This window comes from Hippopotamus amphibius, chromosome 9, assembly GCF_030028045.1.
Source record: "Hippopotamus amphibius kiboko isolate mHipAmp2 chromosome 9, mHipAmp2.hap2, whole genome shotgun sequence".
Taxonomy (NCBI): Eukaryota; Metazoa; Chordata; class Mammalia; order Artiodactyla; family Hippopotamidae; genus Hippopotamus; species Hippopotamus amphibius.
In genome coordinates this window covers 10,204,328-10,225,094 of record NC_080194.1, presented here as the reverse complement: position 1 = coordinate 10,225,094, position 20,767 = coordinate 10,204,328, and the positions used below count along the sequence as shown (strand labels likewise).

At 39.3% G+C, this 20,767-nt stretch overlaps 2 protein-coding genes across 4 annotated transcripts in view; one reads left to right on the top strand and one right to left on the bottom strand.

Moving 5' to 3' along the window:
• Positions 1-628: 628 nt before the first annotated feature.
• Positions 629-6,996, bottom strand: RAG2 (recombination activating 2). The gene is made up of 2 exons (XM_057695384.1): positions 6,877-6,996; positions 629-2,813 (listed from the first exon to the last, which is right to left on the bottom strand). The coding sequence occupies exon 2, from the start codon at positions 2,785-2,787 to the stop codon at positions 1,204-1,206; it is 1,584 nt and encodes a 527-aa protein (XP_057551367.1). The 5' UTR covers positions 2,788-2,813; positions 6,877-6,996; the 3' UTR covers positions 629-1,203.
• Positions 3,165-20,767, top strand: part of IFTAP (intraflagellar transport associated protein) — a 60,788-nt gene continuing 43,185 nt past the window's right edge. Inside the window, exons 1-3 of one of the 3 annotated variants that reach the window (XM_057695387.1) lie at positions 3,166-3,264; positions 6,421-6,497; positions 19,442-19,596. In XM_057695387.1, the coding sequence (XP_057551370.1) occupies positions 19,464-19,596 (133 nt within the window). In that variant the 5' untranslated portion in view covers positions 3,166-3,264; positions 6,421-6,497; positions 19,442-19,463. Of the gene's footprint in view, positions 3,265-5,479; positions 5,498-6,420; positions 6,498-19,441; positions 19,597-20,767 lie in introns of those variants that run through there. The other 2 variants (XM_057695388.1, XM_057695385.1) reach the window with 2 other exon arrangements.

Sequence of the window (20,767 nt, the reverse complement as noted above, 5' to 3'; positions counted from 1 at the left end):
CTATGGTTTAAGCTCTTACGCTAAAGTGAAATGCTTTTCTAGAAAAATACTCCAGGAGGGAGGACATTTGTATCTAAGGTCATCTAATTATCAATTGATATTGTGAAGCCTCAAAATTAACAGTCCTTTTAATTTCAATTCTAGCAAGTACCTAATTGAACCTTAGCAAGTTCACTGATTTTATAACTTTCACTGGCTGCAAACTCCACATATTAGCTAGACTAATAAACACACACACATTTCTTTTTCCTAATTTAAAATCATCTACCTGTTATTTTTAGCAAATTCTCTAAACTTTTATTATTTGGGTAAGTAATTTATATTACTTGGGGAAATAATTTCTCCATGAGATTCATTTGGTAGTTCTTTTTTAGTGTACTCTCACTCATCTCCTTGTTTCAGAGAGCTAAGTAGCAGTGGACTGCAGTTTTCATTAAATCTCTCAAAGAACTGGTTCAAGCGACTAGCTTCCGTTCATCATCTGTGGACCTTATGATGGGGTGGGGGGGCGGGGAATCCTTTGAAGAAAGTGCATGTGGATAGTTTGATACAATGTAACAAACTTGTAGATTTTTTTTTTTCTTCATGTCAATGGAGATTATCTCTTTCTCCCTGTCTATCTATCTGCCTACATACCTACCTACCTACCTATCTCCTCATAGCTTTTTCTGTACACGGGCATAGTCAAGTGACCATCTTAGAGGTGTACAAAGAATATTTGTGTGGGATACAAGTGATTCAGTTTGATTTTTTGGTAAACCACCAAATTGTTACAGTCCACAAAATAATTCATTTAATTCCTTCGAGTGTTAGTTTTTTACTGGTTAAATTTGTTTTAACTGCTCTATGGATTATTTGTTATCAAAAGTCCTATAAGGGATATAAGCATACCTCGATTATTTTTACTGCTTCTGTGTTTAAGCTTCCTTGAATACAAAATTCAGATCTTAAATTCTCATTGAAGATAACTTTGAGTAGAATATTTTCACAATATAGGTTACAGGTCCTGTATAGGTCTAAATACAATGACTGTACTTAATATTGTATTGTAAGCATTTTCCCCTGGCACTTCACTCATATAACTAAAAGAAAGCATTCAACATTTTCAATAAACAAAAATAGGAATATAAATGTTATTGTTCTGATTCTTTAAAATAGGTTTAAAAAATTTGATGCACTTGAGTCTTAAAGGCTTTTGAGGAACTAATCAAACAACCTTCTAAGAAAGGATTTCTTGGCAGGAGTAATAATTTTCCCAGAACCCTTTTTGTGGAGGGATTTCAGTGGAGGCTTTTTTAAGGGCAGAGCTCTTTTGGGGGTTTGCAGTGCTCTTGCTATCTCCACATGCTCATTGCAGTAATATTTGTTGCTTCCTTCTGACAGATGGATGAGCGTGCGTTCTGCCAGATCCATGCACTGGGCATGGACCCAGTGCCCATCTCCATGAGAGCAGTAGATCATGGCAGGTTTATTGAGCTCAGTTGAATAAAATGGTACCCAAGTGTTGATATCCACATCACAAGTAGGGCAGCATGTAATCCAGTAGCCCGTCTCAGATTCATCTTCCTCATCATCTTCATTATAGGTATCAAATCCATCATCACCATCAAAACTATTTGCTTCTGCACTGAAACAAAACTCTTCTGAGTCTTCAAAGGGAGTGGAGTCCCCTGGGTCTTCTGTTGATGTCTGACTGTTTGTGAGTGTTCTCTGGTCTTCATTCACATCGTCTTCAGCATATTTCAACATATAGAAGTAGAATGTGTCCGAAACAACCTGTTTATTGTCTCCTGGTATGCCGAGGAAAACACTTCCATTTCCCATGTTGCTTCCAAACCATATCTTGCTGTGCTTAATATCTGGGGTCCAATCTGGGGTTTCCATCTCACGAATGTCTATTTTGCTGTCCTCAAAAGAGATGATGTTGCACACCATTCTTTTCTGATTTTCAAGCTGATAGCCGCCAACAATAACAAATTCATCATTGCTTATTTGAGTCAGAATTGCACTGGAGACAGAGATTCCTCCTGGCAAGACTGTGCAATTCACAGCTGGGCTACCCAGGGGGAGATCAACCCTTATTCTGTATAGATTGCCAGGGCGAATGTTATTGGCAAGTGAATGGCCTCCTAAAATATAAACAGTATCATTTCTGGCAATGGAGACATGAAAAGATAGCCCATCCTGAAGTTCTGGAAGAACGTATGATGTACAGCACCCAAATTCAAAATCCACCAAGAAAACATGGGGCAGGCAGTCAGCTACACTGTTCCATTTTTCTGTGGTTCTTTGGGTGGAAGGTATATATGATCGTCCTCCAAAGAGAACGCCCATGGTTTTCCCTCGACTGTACACCACATCAATGGAATGACCATACCTGCCTTCAGGAACATCTCCTACCAAGTCTTTCTCTGTGCAGCGAAAAGTAACCTTTTTGTTGTTCTTGCAAACAACCGACATGACGTAAATCTTATCTGAAAGCTCATTGTTTGGTGTTTTCCCTCCATGAATGATGTACTGCTGCTTTTCGGACTCTAAGCTGCCTTTGAATGTGCAAGTGGCTGGGTAGCGAAGAGGGGGAAGGTAGCAGGAATCCTTAGAGAAAACTGCAGGCTTGAGTTTGAGATGGTTATGCTTTACATCAAAGTGGAAAACTCCAGTGGGGCAGGACCTTTTGGGCCAACCTTTTTGGCCAAAGAAGAAAACTTGCCCATCAAAATTCATTAATGAGAAGCCTGGTTGAATTAAGGCTATGTTATTACCGACTGTTACCACCTGTAGTGACATTTTCTGATCGCGGATGGATCTTTTATCTGAAAGAGTTACAAACAATTTTTTGCTTTTACTACATCTCTTCATATAAAATCACTGTGTTTAGATCCCCTCACATGTAAAAAGCATGTTAAAAATAAGAGTTGTTCCACAGGCTTGTAGCGGACTGAATTCACAGAACAGCAAAAACTCAGATATCTAGGTAAGCAAAAACACGCAGAACCTTGCTGCTTAATACCACTCAAGCAGCTGGGACCTGTTTCAGACACGGACTAGCGTCCCTTAGATTTCTGGGAATTGTAGTCCTTTTCCCTTGAAAAGTCACTGCTTGTCAGCAGAAAGAACTACATTTCCCAGGAGTCCGTTTTTTATGGGTTGTGTGGCTACGATAGTTTGTCTCTGTTGCTCTAGGAGAGGAGTCTCTCTGAATAAAGACGCCCAAAATGCCAAGTGACTAGAGGGGAGCCAAGACGGAAAACTAGGGAATGGGAGGTGAGAACGGCTGACGCAGACCCAACATCCGGGTTACGGGAAAGCTGCGGCACCGGGAAGGGCGTCAGGCTGCCCGCGCCCGGGTGTTGTTGGAGCCTCTCCTGGGGACTCTTACTAAACAGGGGACCCGGTAGGAAGCACGGCTGCTTCTGGCCCGAGCGGGGTTGCCTGGAAACCGCAGCCCAAAGGGACGCCCGGCCGAGGTGTCCTCACGGGCTGCCTGGACACTTCGGAGTTTGACTCAAAATTGCACCCCCGGGCATCCTTAGGTTGCTGGGGCGGTGGTTTGACGGGGGCACTGAGAATACAAAACTGTGACTGTTTTGCAGAACCGAGAGCGTTGTCTCTGAGTACGTGGAGTGCAGGGGAGAATTTACCTGATAACGACGTTTACGACTCCTGTATTTAGTCACGGAGATACAGGAATTAGACTTCAGCGGGTGCCACACCAAAGGCCAAATATTGTTTTCTCAGGGGCTCTTGTTCCGGTCTTCTTTTAGGGAAGCAGAGAAGTTTCCTAAACACCTCTCCTTTGCCCTCTCACCCTCCTCTCCCTCTTTTTGGATAAGAAAATAGAGTTAGTGGCTGTTATTTCAGATCTCTCTTTCAGTCCCAGAACCTTGAAGTAACTCTTTAGTAATTTGTTGTAATCCGGCATTAAGCAAAGAGGTACCAGAATTATTCAGAATATAATATTTGTATGATCTTTTAAGAAAAGGTATTTACTAGATAAAGCCTGATAAATTTTAATTTTTTAAAAAATTATTACCCACCTTGGAAAGATGTCAGGAACCTTAATGTGAAACACACTCCCAGTTTTCAGAGTGAAGTCCTAGGCACTAAAGATGAAAGGAAACAAAATAGCACAGACTCCTTGAGTTTTAAGAATAAATTAATAAGCTTCAAAACCAGCATAAAACAGTGGCTAAGAGTGTGGATTCTGAGGCTGACTGGCTGGATTCAAATCCTGGCTCTGTCACTTACTGTGTGACCTTGGACAAGTAATTTAACCTCTCTGTGTCTCAGTTTCCTCATCTGTAAAATGAAATAATAATTTTACCTACCTCACAAGTTGATGCAATTGTGATTAGTAAGTTAATACACACAAAGCACTTAGAACAGGGCTTTGTGCACTGTAGGTCATAGCTGTGATGATCATGCTTGAACTTACAAAAAGTAAGGTTGTTAATGCACAGTTACCTGCCAGTCATGGCAGGTGATGTTTATAGTGTTGGAGATGATTAGAAGGGCTTTAGGATCCGGGAATCTGGTTTGTGTGTGTAGACTGATAATTTTTTAAACTAGTGAGAATTGGGTAGGCATGTACAGCAGAGGTGTTGGTGGTGAGTTCAATTTAAATAACAGGAAATATTTATTCTTGTTGCCCTTTCTCTAACCCCTCATTAAATATGCAGACTCTGAAGCTGGATTGTCTAAGTCCAGATTTGGGCTCTAAAACTTATTTGCTGTGTCACCATCTTGGGCAAGTTATTTTCTCTCTTTCTTGTCTGCAAAATGGGGATGGTATTAGTACCTGTTCATTGAGTTGTTTTTGAGAATAAATGGGGTGATACATGTAAATCACATAGCACATATGTGATCATATGTGCTGGCACGTAATAAGTATTGGGTAAACGTTAGTTGATGCTGTAATTTACTCTTATTCCCCCTGCAAAGGTTCCTTGGACCATTTGGTATCTATGTTCAGTCTAATGAAATCTTGGTGGGGCTGTTTGCTTTGAAGATTAGGTGTAATTAATTGCTAATTTCCTCTTCTACTTATTATTTTTAACTTACTTAGGAGACTCCTCAAGGCGTGATATTTTTATAATCATCTTCTGGGTTTTTAAACCAAGTGAGGAAGTGGCAAATGAGAAGGATTGTTACTAACATTGTGAAAGCAAGCCTCTTTCGTCCTCAGACCATGGTGGTTTGTAGGTTCAGCAACTTTCCTTGCTTATGAGATAAGTGGGCAAGTGTTTTAGTTACTTGTGGCCTATCCAGTTGTACATGAGAGAAGGCATCTGTGCAACTAAGAAAATGCTCTCCATAGGAACTGCAAGGAAATACTGTTGGTACTCAGTTTAGTAAAGGAAAACCATATATGATTACACGCAGCCTGATGTGTGTTTTTCAGAGAGTTGCTCATTTTTGGGCTGAGGGAGCGCCAAAGCCTGTTTGTTGTAAACACCTGTGAAGACCATTGTTGGGCTAGAAAGCAAGCTCTGCAGAGGTAATGGATCCCAGATCCCAAGGGGTGACCATACACCAAGAACACTTGCTTTTAAACGGCAAGTTAAAAAAAAAAAGTTTGCATTGTAGCCTATGGGCTTCATTTTAAAGTTCAAAGGGGTTTTGACTTCTCATAAGTGAAAACACAGTTATTGTATATTAAACAGAAACGTTTTCTTGGGCAAGACGTAAAGAGTACTACCCCTTTTTGTAGCTTATTTTGGGTCCCCAAAGATTTCTGACGTGTTCTTCCTGTGGTGCCCTGTTACTGGCTCACCTCATAATTTCACGGCCCTAAAAATAGTGGTAAAGTTGCACTGTTAAGATGAATTACCTCTTCCTGTAACACAGTTCAAGTATCTGTGTGTTTAATTTTTAGATTACCCATTTTAAACCATGGCCAGATGATTTATGTATTTAAAGAATGAAGAGGAACATTGAAAGTGTTTTCACATTATTTTGCTGTTTGTTCAGTTTTTGCAATTTTGCTTTACTAACTTAAATATGTCTTCGCAGGAATAGACTATGGTATATCTTCCACGGTTTTAACGTGACTATTCATCTTGGTTTTTAAATGAGTTTTTAAAAGGTGATACTAGAACTAAAATAATCTGCTGAAGTGGTTTCCTTTAAATAGGCCAGATAAAAACAGGCAGATTTTGGAAAAAAAAAAAAAGACACTGTTCTTTGACTGAAGGAAGTTTCAAAGTCAACACATTAAAGCTTCTTTTTAAAGGACAGAAATATAGGACCAATAAATTTGTACAAATTTCCCAACCCCATGCTAACATTCCTCAGCAGGGAGATTTTCATTTATTCATTGTGAAGCGAGGGCATAGTTGAGAATCAAAAAAGGACTAATGGTCTAAGGTCTGTGTTTGTAGATTCCTGTGTCTGAACTGACTCTTTTTTTTCCTTCCAAAGAAAGCTGCTGTACTTGGAAGCATTAAATCTTGCTGATCAGTGTTGCCCAGGTTTTCCTGATTGCTCCAAAATAGCAGGTAACCTCACGTAACTGCAGTCTTTTAGTGTACGAAATAACACTGTCTTGCACGGTTAATCAGGTTTGAGGCATACACTGCTTGATTTTTTTGCTGGCAGTAAAACCAGGATGAGGTCTTCCTTCTGACACTTATGCCAGAGAAACGTTTATGCACTAAGATTAAAATTTCAACTCTGATGCCACAGGAATAAAATCCTTGCAGCAGCCCGAGACCAGAAAGCCCCTCTCTTTCCAAACTCAACATCATCCCTTCCCCATCTGGACACCCAGTCCAACTGGAATTAACATACTGTTGAAGGGGGGCCCCTTTCCCTTGAAGCTGACAAACGTAGGCTCCCGTCTTTTAGCTCTGGTAGAAAGGAAGTTATTGGACCTACCTGAAGGCCAGGGGGGCTGCTCACCCCTCTCTGAGTCTTTGCCGTTAAACCAGGCATTAAATGTCGGCACTTGGGGAAGATTCACCGACTGCTCACTCTGACCGTGGCCTGCAGGAGGATGACGGTAAAGAGTGTGTGTATGCTTGCCTACAGACGTTCCCGTGAGCACTCATCTAACGGGAGTAACTGACTGTGACCTTTTTTTTTTTCCTTTAGATGGTTGAGGGAGATATCCACCAGGGTGTACCCTCAAGATTTAACTGTTTCCTTACTGATGAACAATGGAAACATAGTCTACTATTATCTGTAAAGACCAAAAAAAAAAAAAAAATGGTAAAAACCTGATTTATTAAAAACATTTTAGAAAAATGAATATAATTAATATGATTTAAATAAATACTATCATGATTCAAATGGGAAATTATTCTTCCTAAAGCAGAGACTACTAATACCAATGTCAGTTATTTTGACTGTGAGTTGCTCCTCAATGGTCTCATTTTCTTTAATGCAAGGCTCAGAGGGAGTTCTGATTATGGGAGGCTTGCCACCAACTTTGTATCAGGGAACTGCTGTGTAATATTGTACAGTGGAATGATTAAGAAAATGGGCTTTAGGGTCAAGCTGACCTCTGCGAGCTTTGCCATCTTCCAGGTGGAGTCATCTTAATCCATAAGCCTCCGTTTCCCCATCTCTGAAATGGGGGTAGAAATATTTCCGTCAAAAGATTGTTGCCGAAAGACTAAATGAGATAATGTCTTTAAAGTGCTCAGCCAAGGAAAATATTCACACAGTGGTCTTAAAAACTATGATAGTAGGCTCCCCCATTCCCACTCCGAAGTTTCATAATCGAAGAATAAAGCAAAGGGTTGAGAACGGTTGTAAAAACTGACTTCATTTTTTAAGATAGACTTTATTTTTTAGAGCAGTTTTAGATTCCCAGTAAAACTGGGTGGAAGGTACAGAGCTTTCCAATACACCTGCACCCCCACTCACTCATAGCCTCCTCCGTCATCAGGATCTCCCACCAGGGGAACATTTGTTACCTGCAGGGACGCATTGTTATCGCCCAAAGTGCCGGGTTTACATTAACATTCACTCTCTGTGTTGTACATTCAGCGGATGTGGACAAAGGTGTGATGGCATGCATCTACTATTACAGCATCACGCAGAGTAATTTCACTGCCCTGAGGATTCTCTGTGCTCCACCTGTTTGTTGCTCCCTGCCCGCAGCCCATGGCGACCAGTGGTCTTTTTACTGTACCTGTAGTTCTGCATACTCCAGAATGTCATACAGGTTTCACACTGGCTTCTTTCACTGGGTAATATACATTTAAGTTTCCTCTAGGTCTTTTTATAGCTTGATAGCTCATTTTTTTTTTAGCTCTGAGTAATATTCCATTGTCTGGATATTCCAGAGCTTATCTATCGTATTTCCCCACTGAAGGACATCTTGGTTGCTTTCAGGTTTTAGCAATTGTGAATAAAGCTGCTATGAACATCCACGTGCAGGTTTTTGTGTGGACGTAATTTTTCAACTCCTTTGGGTAAACACCAAGGAGCATTATTGATAATTCATATGGTAAGAGCATGTTTAGTTTCATAGGAAACCTCCAAACCGTCTTACATAGTGGCCGTATGATTTTGCATACCCACCAGCAATGAATGAGCGTTCACGTTGCTCTACATCCTCACCAACAATTGGTGTTGTCAGTGTTCTGGATTTTGGCTGTTCTAATAGGTGTGTAGTAGTATCTCATTTTAATTTGCATTTCCCTGATGACATATGATGTGGAGCAGCTTTTCATTTGCTTATTTGTCATCTCTATGTCTTTTTTTTTTTATAAATTTATTTATTTATTTATTTTATTATTGGCTGCGTTGGGTCTTTATTGCTGCACACGGGCTTTCTCTAGTTGCTGCAAGTGGGGCTACTCTTCATTGTGGTGTGCAGGCTCCTCATTGTAGTGGCTTCTCTTGTTGTGGAGCACAGGCCCTCGGCGCATGGGCTTCAATAGTTGCGGCACATGGGCTCAGTAGTTGTGGCTCACGGGCTCTAGAGCACAGGCTCAATAGTTGTGGCGCACAGGCTTAGTTGCTCCATGGCATGTGGAATCTTCCCAGAGCAGGGCTCGAACCTGTGTCCCCTGCATTGGCAGGCGGATTCTTGAGCACTGCGCCACCTAGGAAGTCCTATGTCTTCTTTAGTGAGGTGTCTACTAAGGTGTTTGGTCCATTTTTTAATCAAGTTGTCTTATTATTGCATTTCAAGAGTTCTATGTGTATTTTGGGAAACAGTTCTTTACCAGATGTGTCTTTTACAAGTATTCTCTCCCATCCTGTGGCTTTTCTTTTCATTCTCTTGTCAATCTCTTTTGGAGAGCGTAAGTTTTTAATTTTAATGAAGTTCAGATTAATTATTTTCTTTATGGATCTTGCCTTTAGTGTTGTATCTAAAAAGTCATTGACATCCCAAGGTCATCTAGGTTTTCTTCTATGTTATCTTCTAGGAGTTTTATAATTTTTGTGGTTTACACTTGGGTCCGTGATCCACTTTGAGTTAATTCTTGTGAAGGGTGTGAAGTCTGTGTCTAGATTTCTGTTTTTCCATGTGGATGTCCAGTTGTTCCAGAACCCTTTATTGAAAAGACTGTCTTTGCTCCATTGTATTGCCTTTGCTCCTTGGTCAAAGATCAGTTAGCTATACTTAGGTGGGTCTATTTCTGGGCTCTCTATTTTTTTCCATTGGTCTATTTGTATATTCTTTCACCAATAACACACTGTCTTGATTACTGTAGCTGATTTAATTTTAAAACAATTCATTAAAAACAGTTAATATCAAGAAAAATATATACCACTTATTAAGCCCTTTTCCCAACGATAAAACTTTTCATTTCTTTGTGCTCTGTTCTAATTTTTATCCAAAGGTATACACATTTTTACTTAGTTATGATAAAAATCTATTTAAATTTTGTTTTATCTTTTTAATGTAACATTATTTCATATATAGTATGAAATGTATATTTTATTTCCAAAATTTTTAATAGTTTCCTAAAATTCCATTAAGTAAATATAATGTATCTGACTATTCAGTATTGTTGGTCTTTTAATCAGGTTTTGTGTGGCTTAGATGATAGAACGCAGTGATCAGAGGTAGACAGATTTGGATTTGGGTCCCAGTTCTGCCACTTACTAGTTGAATGGCCTTTTTGACCTTCAGTTTCCTTATCCCCAAATCAGGGATGATACCCGCCTTACTGGGAGGATTAATGGATATACAATGTCTGTTATACAGAGTGTACTCAATAGATCTTGCCTAATGATGATGATGCCTTAAACATATTTGTGTAAGTGAAGATTTTCATTTTTTGCATAATTTTAGGATATATTTTCAGGGTTGACCTTTAAAAAACTGACAAATAGCTCAGTTGTTTGGCTGGTTCTCGTCATTTGGAACGTTGGTCCATTCTTTAAGAAAGTGTCATCGTCTCTTTTATTACTTCCATGATGATTTTTTTTCTTTGTCTGCAAAAGAGTATTGGGTTATTTCCCTAACCTATTTATGGTGTTGTGTAATGCTTATGGCACTTGAAATTCCAGCATCAGTGACAGCTCTCATAAAATTGACATATTGGATATCTCCACAGTAAATATAAAGTAAGAAATGCAGCGTAGAAACCAGGGGTAGGTTTTAGTAGGTGTTTTAGCCTTTGTGTTCTACTAACACCAGGAAACAGGTAATTTTTCGCTGAATGGGTTAGTTGTCTCCTCGAGAGACTGGAAATTAGCAACATATTTGGAAATGGGTTTTTAAACCCTGAGCCCTTGCCACACGTTAGGAGAGCATTAGGCTTGCAGTGATCTCCTTCCAAGTCCCCAGTCTACCAGAGTCCTCAGCATAGAAACCAGATGTGAAATCATGAGCAGTGTTTACTGAGCATCCACTATGTACAGAGTTACGTGGAGAATTAGGAAAAAAAAAAAATAAAAGACACAGGTCTTGCCCTTGAGGAACATGCATGGTAGTAGGATGAAGCAACTTTTGATTGTGGATAAACACATTTTACATTCTTCCTGTGTTCACCCTTTCTTGAAAGTTCTTAAAAGTTCACTAAGAAATCACAATTATAGGGGCAGAGTCAAATTCCTACTGAAATATATGGATTTCTTGTGCCTTAAATCCAAAGACAGTGGACAATTAAAGGATACAAGTCAGTCTCATTACAGAGTAAAATAATTTTTAGCCCACAGAGGAGATAATGGGATATACTGACATAGTAATTGAATAAAAAGGAAGCATAATTGGAGAAAAACAAAAAGTCAGTGATGGAAGACAACTTCAAGTCCAGTCCCTTTGTACCTACATTCAAACTGCTTAAGGCCAGTAAAGTGAAATAACTTGAAAGGGTAGCACAGCTGCAGGGGTGTGTGTACATGGTGGGATGAGGTCGGCAGGCGAGGAGCACAGTTTTGTGAACTCATGACAGTGTTTCTCAAGAAATGCAGTGACTTCTCAAGCATTTCTATCCCCATTTTATAAATAGAGAAACAACCTAAATGACCTTGTTGCTCAATGGGTTAGCAAGTGTTTGAAATAAAGTCTGTGGGCTGATTTTCATAACATTCAAATAGGCATAGACAATTTTTACTTTTTTAACAAGTGGCTGATTTTTCAGGAAATAATATAAATAGCATGGGAAAGGGAGATGTTTGGCTTTTTGAATGACTCCCACGATAGAAGCCACAACTGAAACTCGTGAAGAGGAGAAAAGAGGAAGGAAAAGGAAACATAGAAAAGGAAGCGATCTACAGTTAGTATGATGGGTTGTCAAGAGAAGAACATGACAAGTGACTTGTCATTTTTTATTTAGAGTGATGACTTAAATACTGCTGCTTGACCAGAATGTTCTCTGATGTAAGGTGGTCACTTAGCTGCACAGTAAAATGGAGTAAAATTTCAGAGGTGTTTTATAACATTGAAAGAAAATGCACTTAAATTTTTTATTCTTAGAGAAGGAGGCAATTTGTGTTCCTTAATTTCTGCCGTTGAGTATAGAAACCATGTTGGCAAAAAGAAATTGTTTTTATGTAGGTTTGTGTTTATGTTGTGTACATCGAATCAAAATTGCAGATAAGATGCTGAGAGAAATTGGAAGCTAGGGAAGAAGTGTATTACTTCTTAAGGCCCATTTATTATTCCATGGTCATAGGAATTTAGAATCAAAAATAGCTGAGAAATACAGCTTTAAAGTCTTATTTCTTTTAAGAGAATGTCAAATGAAAAGGTCGACTTTATTTGCAAGATCTGGCATTTCAAAACACTTAGAAATGAATTCCTAAAAGCAGAGTTGATTTAGTTTGGTTGATCTACACCTGCTCCTAACTAGCTGTGCAAGTGTTGCTTTAAAGCAGGCTTTCTGGTTTTGTGAAAGTGCTGTGCACTGTGCACATGGCTGGCAGGCTCAGAAGCTGGAGACAAAGGGATGACTTTAATTATGAGTGGATGCCTTTGTGCCACAGCAGTTATGCAATACAGATAAAATGAGCAGTAATGGGACAGTGCATCCCATGGGAAGGTGGGATTAGAATTGAGCTAATAAATCTTTTATGATTGAATCTTCTGTGTGATTGTAGAGCTCTGAAGTTAACTTAGAAACTCCGCTGCCTGTGTGCATTCACAGTTTTATCAGGGGCTTTGAAAAAATGTTCACTGAAACACTCACTGTGCTTGTCCATAACTCACTGAGGTAGTTGATCACATTTCTGAGGCTAGGAGATCAGTTTTGAATAAGATTGAAATACTTGTACATTTTTCTTGATAAAATGTACTAGTCTAAGAGGTCAGCTTAATATACTTGTTGGAGTTTTGTTACGGGGTGAAGATAGGTTGTTGACTTGTGATTACACATGACTCAAATTTTTTAAAAAAGCAAATTAAAAAACAAAAATGGTCATGAAAAGGTAATCTCTTTGTTTTCAAAAACAACGGATTTTCTCAAATTTGTCTTATGGGTATGTCCTTCAGCTTCCATGTCCACAGGTAATTTGCTTTTTTAAAAAACACAGTAGGGTGTGAGCAGGGAGAGCAAGTTCTAAATGCTTAACTGTTTGCTTTTTTGTTTAATGGAATTAATAACTGTGTAATTGAAAACAGTCTAATAGTTGACCTGCCTCAGTGAATCAATGTAGACATTTCTGGATTTGACTTGAATAGCATGGAGGAAGAGTATATTTTGGGGAAATAAAATTGATTTTATACAATCTGCTGATGAACAACAAGGCTTAATGAACGATAGCCTCAAGAAACCCCATTACAGTAACTTGGATAGATGATCAGGAAAGGGAAGCAAATTTTTCAAGAGGAAAATTTCTGCTTAAACATGTAATTTTATAGATTAGTATGATTCCCATCCTCCAGAGCTTTCTGCAAGAGGAAAACAATCAACATGTCTGAGTTCCAGCATTCTTGGTAAACTTTTACGGAGTGTCTTCTCTTTCTCTTTTCCTTAAGGTGAGATTTTTATCAAGGAAAAAATAAAACAAAGACATGCCTGCTTCTAAGACCTCTGCACAGATACACAACTTCTCTCTTCTAAAGCTTTGTAATCAACATTCATGCCCAAGCCCCTCCTGCCTCCCACAAATGCTTCCCATAAAATTCACTGCAGAGGTTTGTACCTAGGGGAGTTTATATGGAAGTCTAAAGGCTTATACTGTCAACTTTTTTGGTGATAATGGAAAATTCCATGCTTTTTAAAGTATTAGAAAGGCTTGTTGGGAGAAGCTTATAAGTTGAAATGCTGTGTATTCTTAGATGCTAGAATGTATGTTTTTATCTCATTCTGATAAACTGTAAAGGAGTTTAGATCCTTTTCTTTTCATAAGGTATTTTGTATTTATGCCTTCCTCTTTTCCCTTGTTTTCTTGTTCGTATTGGTAGATGTCTAAAACAATGGTATATGCACGCATGTGTGTGTGTGTGTCTTGTGTGTGTGTGTGTGTGTGTGTGTGTGTGTGTGCATGCTTTGCCTCAAGATGTTTTTGTATGTTATAGGAGTACACAATGTAGTTGTACGTGGATGCATGGATACAGCCAACTGGGGTGATTGTTGCTTTTTTGCTTAATTTCCTGATGACTTCATATATGCCTTAAAAATCATAATCAAGAGCCTCTCAGTACTGTTTATGAGAGGAGAACCACACAGTAGTGCTCATCAATAGAGTCATTAGTTGACAAAAATCTCACTTATAGTTTCTTTTCCAGATTCATTTATTTGTTCTCTGTGATTGGACTAGATGACCTTTAGGTTTCTCTCAACTCTGAGAATCTGGCAGTTTCTGTCGTTGGATTTCATTCTCCTTAATATGACCTAAACGACATAAAAAATATTATAGGATGCAAATTAGTTGTTGTTCAGTCAAGGCAGAAGCCGTCAGTTCATACCGGGTCTCCTCTATCATGTCAGTAAATCTGTACCCTTACAGGTAATTTGGTCCATTTTCTGAAATATAAAAGGAGACCTAGCTTGCGAAGTACCAGGGTTGATGATTTCATTCCTCAGGCTAGGTGAATTCTTTATAAAATATCCCATTTTACCTTCCACACAGCAGGAGCTTCTTATTGAGGAGAACTGTGAGAATTTGAGAAAGTGGGCTTTGATAGCCCCTGCACAACTCTTTAAAAATGTGTTATTATTTGTTACTTTCAAGTATCAGGAGTAAAGCTCACAATTGAAAAAAAACCCACCTTTTTGCAGACATACGCCTTTCTGTGCTGTTGGAGAGCAGGTTATGTATTTTGAGAGGATACTAGCTCAGGGTGACTTGTTTCTTAAGGCTTATCCCTCTCGTGTCTGACAGTGTGTTTTATTTAGGTAAGTCTCATGAATCAGGCATCTGAAGATAAGCATCAAAGATAGGTGACATCAATGGTGATAATTCCACGTACTGTATCTTACAATAATGTCTGTAAAGGAGCAGGACCCTTTACAGGGATCTTCCTCGCACAGACCACCCCCTTCCCTCTACCCCATGTCCTCTGCCTGCCTCTTGTTTGTAAAAAGGCTTAGTCTCCTAGACCTTCGAGTTCCAAAGAGCAGATTCAAACAGCTTCTAACTAGGGAAGTGAGGGAATGTACAAACAAAGGAAAAACAAGCCCAACATAATTTTTTTCATGATTGTTAGCTTAAACCAGTGCCTTGACTTATGACCCCAAACTGCTGAGATAATGTCCTGTGGGTTCAACCAGCTGGCGCCAAGTGAACCTGTAGTTGATGACACAGGGAGGGCCAATTAAAAACTGAAACTCCTAAGCCATCACACAGGCTCTAAGTACATAATAAAATGTTTCAACCATTGCATTTGCTCTCTCCTAGAAAAAGTTACAAAAGACAGACCTTTGCCCCCATTCCATAGAAATGTAATGAAGGGTTGACAGTGGGGAATTAGAGCCATGGCATAAGCTGATCCATCCTGAACAGAGCGGATTTTCAAGTTTACAGGCTTTTTCCTTTCCTGCTGGCCCTGGCATGTCTTAGAGCTGTTTAGATAATGACTAGCTGACTAGGAGAGACCTAATCTTGCTTGCTTAAGAATTTCAGAAACTAACTTCAAAGACACAGGAATGGAATAACACCGAATAGAAGATTAACTGTATCTAAAACAGTGAGGATGACCTTGACTAGACAAGCTTCGAGATCATTATGGGAGCTGACTGCTGTTCAGCCTGTTGACCACTCCCCCTCGCCACCCCCCCCCACCCCCCCCCCCCCCCGCCGCCCGCTGCCCCGGTCTGTACATCCCTGAAACTCTCCTTTAGAACCTTTGTCTCCTAACCAGCAACTTGGAGATGGTTTTAGGACATTAGTCCACCATCTTCCCAGGTTGCTGGCCTGAATAAAGCAACTTTTCCGTTTTCACCAACATTTGTTTCTCAAGTATTGGTCTTTCCAGCAGTGAGCAGTCCAACTTGGGTTCAGTACTGACCTTGTCCAGTTACATGTCCTTTCAGAGAGCAGGTGACACTAACTGGCTTGCATGGTCGTTAGTTTTGTTACTTGATAGTAGAAAACGGGACTCCAGGAAGGTTATGTGACTTTTCTTGCTAGCTCTCAGTGACTTGGTAAGAAGAGAACCGTGTTCCTAACGAAGCCTGTGGTCTTCCTGTGAAGTTTAGTAGTCCAAGCAGGGGAATACATCCTCCAGTGGTTCCTGCTGGAGGCTGTGGTTGTGACAGTGTTACTTCTGATTTACCAGTGGGTGTTGTTACACATTTAGTTATCATTACAATATGTTCTGGGTCTTTTATGTGGAGTTTTAAGCCTTAAAACAAAATACCAAACCAAAACAAAAAATCCTGTTATCCAGGCAAGTGTCTCTTTCTCTCTTCCTTTTTCTCTTTTAGAAAAATAGTTCATGGTAAAAACACAAACTAATGTGAATGGTAACTGAAAAAAGCATTGCTTCCTTCTAGAAAACCACGAGGATTTGCATAAACCACTTGACTGTCTGGTAAATGATTATCTGCTCTGTCAGTCTCTGGGGACTTTTAACATGAGGTTATTTGTATTTTTATAGATAAGGAAAGTTCTAAATTTGAAAGTGGGTATTTGTTAAACTCTTTAAATAATGACAGCTTGTAAAACTGGATTTTCCAAACATCTTTAAAAGTCAATAAAAACATAACCTCTTCTGTATTCTGATAACCATGTGAATAAAATTAAAGGCCTTGAAAGATTTTGAATTTGTGCTGTGCACAGCCTATTAATTGTTTGCCTTTAGTAAAACCGTGATGTGTTAAGGGTAAATACTCAAAATATGCCAATTTGAGAATTGCAAAGGAAGTTTAAAGGAATTTCTATTATCACTCTTAAAGCACCCACGAGAAGGCATTTACAGCAATATAAAATACAACCTGGCTGCTTCTGTTTGATATTTGCCTGCAGAAGTAGATTACCTGAGATGGCTTGAGAAAGAGATTGATATAATACAGTGTTGGAATCTTGCTGGGGTCCACTTCTGGAAAAGCAGATTGACACTGATGTTTTTGTAATTAAGTACATGTCCTAATGATAGTGAAATAATAACCTTTGAATTTATCGTTATTTATTATCTAGCAACTGCAAGCATAATATATTAAACTATGGATTGCTGAAGCCTGGCAGTATTATAGGTACATTTGCATAAACTGTAACTGGTACTTTTTCCTGTATCTAATTTTCAGATACAAATAGCTTGAAACGGTTTCTTTCCTTTTGGCTTGGCACATAGCTACACTTTTTATTTTCACTTGGGCTTCTACAATATCATGTTTTATCTAGGGTTGTAATGCATCATGAATTCTCTTGATTGATCTTTGGGTAATATTAGTACCTTCAAAGACAAAGGGGTCACAGTCAGCACAGGTCTTCATGTAGACAAAGGACAGGGTACTAAGCCTGATCCATCGTCATCGTCATATGGCTAACATTTCTTGAGGCCCCGTGTATATTCATCTCATCCTCATAGCAATCTTCCGAGGTGCTTATAGCTTCACAATTCATATTTAAAACCCTTGGGGTCAGATGTCTCTCAGAATTCAGAAGTTTTTGGAGTTTAGAAAGGTAATCAGGGCAAATGCCACATATTACAGAAAATCTCCAGTGGGATTGGGGAAAACACCTCAAAAGCAAGCCCATTAGTATTTTTTCAGGGAAGTATATGAATAGCTATACTATTTATATGGAATAAATAAAAGCCATAAACACTTTCATGTTAATTCAGCTCAGGTCTTGCCATTAAGTGAGTTTGGGTATCATCTTATGAGTACAGCTTTGTTTTTTTTTTCCTGAGCCGTTTGGTAAATACCAAATAAGTAAAGTTAGTAACAGACACCAGATTTTCAGTCTTGTTTTGGAAAAACAGAAGAACCATGATGTCTATACAGTATCAGAGAACCCCTCCTTTTTATTATCCTGCATGAATTATACTGGCTACTTAGGCTGTCAGTATTCTTCTGCTTTCTGTAGATAGTCATTTTTCTCAAAGCTGTGTAAGAACCATATTTCACACAGAATGAATGGAATTTAACACGCTGAAATACAGCTAGAAACAAAGTTCAAACTCTGCAGGGACTGAGACATTATGTCTTAGCTGATGAGCATTTAGTTAGCGAAGTAGTCAACGAACTGACAGTGAAGGGGCTACTAGCATGTGAACTTGATCTTCAGGTATAAAGCAGGAGTGCAGCATTGAGAATGTGAGAGTTAGTTAATCTCACTGTCTCCAGACCACACCTGCAGTCTGGTCGTCATTTTTGGATGGCATATTTTAAAGGGATGCAGGCAGTGTGAAATCTTTTCCAAATCGATTGATCAGAAGGGTGAAAGGACCCAAAGCTATGTCATACAAGGTACAGATACAGTGATGGGGCAGGTTTGACTCTTTTGCCAACTTCTAGCAATATCTGACTATAGTACCTGCTCAAATGTGTAATTTTAGTTTAAGACTTATGGACTGCCAGCTCTGTGCCACATCCTGAGCTATGAAAAGATGTGGACCTTGGTTTTCATGGGCTCCAAGTCTAATGGAGGACACAGAAATGTATACAACTATTTCCAAAACAATGTGATAAGTGGAACAGTAGACACAGTATAGAGAGAGCGCAGAATTTATGATTTGCTTTTCCTGTGATGATGGGAGATGGAAAGCTAAAGCCTTCAAAGAGAAACTGAATTCTGAGCTGGGTTTTGAAAGAGAATTTTGTTTAAGTGAACGAAATGAAGAGATTGAGAAAGGAGAGTATAGGCTTGTTCAAATATTTGAAAGGATATCAGGTATAAAAAGGATTGAAATTATTCAGTCCCATCTAGGGACTTGGGACCAGTTGGGGTAGGGCACAGAGAGAGAGAATTAGGCTCCGTTTCAGAAGGAGGTTTTAATGGAGCTATCCAAAGGCTTCTTTGGAACATTCAGAGTTTCCAGTGTCTGGATGTGTTAAAGTACAGACAAGCCAGCCAGTATAGTAGTATGAAGGGGGTGTGTGTGTGTCATGCAATGGGTAGAGAAACATAGCAAAGTGCTTAAGGGCGTGGGTTCTAGGGTCACACTTCTAGAACTGATACTTCTGCCTATTGGCTCTGTGATCTGAGCTAAGAGTTGTTAGGAAGTTAACATAAAAGTGCTCAGAACAGCACCTAGTACCTCATAAGTGCTCAAAAGGAACTAATAAATTTTAGCTACTGTTGTTGTTGTCATTGGAAGAGTGGTTGTTTGACATATTCTTTGAAGTTCATCTCACCTTGAAAGATTTTGAGTTTCTAATTGTGTAACTGTGTCATGATATTCCTGTGAATTAAGAAGATGGTAACAAGGAAACTGAAGCAAAAATAAAATTGTGAGAGTTAACAGTTCCGCAGTTGAGATAGGCATGGAACTCTGGTCTCTTGAACTAGGGTTTATTGCTTTACTAACTATCTTGATTTGTCCTTTTGGAGCCTTGGAATTTTTCCACCTACCCATCTGGAGTGTTTTCAAGAGAGGGTGGTACTACACAACTTTCTGTAGCTCATGTTTTTCTTTGTCTCATAGATAAGTGGCTTCGTGAATAGGAATGCCTGCCCAGGTACCAGAATTGAAGGTGATGGATGAAGATCGGCTAATTGAAGACGTCTTGGATAAGTTTGTTACTTGTCATGAGCAAACATACGAAGAATTTCTGAGCACTTTCACTCATCTTTCAAACGGTAAAGAAGTAAACTTTCTATAGCCATAGAGATAACGAATTTTATTATAGTTTTATGTCTTTGCTGTCTTTTTTCAGAAAGACTGTTGAATGAGGTTTCATTCATTCTGTCTCTTTGATCAGGTAATTCTCATCAGGACATTTGCAACTGATGCATGTAAATACCAACATTTTTATCCAATCAAGAGTTGTATTATGGAATCAGAGCCATTGAACTTGAGAACTAAAAAGGACCTGAGAAATCATTTAGTGTAATCCCTTCTTTCTATTTTTGGAAAAACGCAAGTGCAAAGAGTGGAAGGTTTTAAAAAGCATATTGAAAACACTGAAGGAATCTAGCATAGTATAGGGTGTGGAGTCACACTGCACACATTTGGATTCTGGCATTGCCACTTTCCGGCTTGAGGGGAGGTCACTGAGTGAAGGGGGGATGATAATAGTGCCGTAAAGATTGATGAAGGTTAATTAAGATAACCCATGTAAAACTCTTAGCATAGTGGCTAGCACAGAAACGCTTAATGCAGGCTAGGTACTATTATTATTGTTGTCATTGTTGTGATGACGTTTCTGCAGAATGGAAACAACCCTTTAGGCGAAGTGATAACTGAAGCCCCAGAGGCCAAACCCGTGCTGTGTGTTTCGTGATGTGTTTGGTTGACTCATGCAGTATTGTTGTTGTTTTATTGAGCCAGAATTTAGAAGTTGGAAATTTTACATAAAAATCTTGATTTGCTTTTATTTTCCTGATCGAGAAGATCAGTTACCTCTTATTTTCCTGACGGCGATATGAGCTAGAGTCCAGGAGCCCTTGCCCTGTGACCTCCCTAGTTTGTGACTCTCTGGCTCTTACACACTCTAACAACATGTGTATACCCTGCCTACTTCCTTCACTTAGGTGGCTCTGGTAGACATTGCGTTCTTGCTCTCAGTCCTGGTCCCTTCTGGTCATCGATCCACATTTGGGAGACTGTTGACCCAGGTGCACATTGGACTCAGCTGAGGAGCTTTTAGAGCATCTTGATACCAGGGCCCAGATGGGGCCAGGGAATTGGGACTTTTTAAAAGTTCCTCTGGTGATCCTAATGTGTACCCAAGATCGAAGACAGGCAGTTTCATAATCTAGGTCATGACAGTCTCAGGATACCTGACTTCATGATTTGAAGTCATAGTTC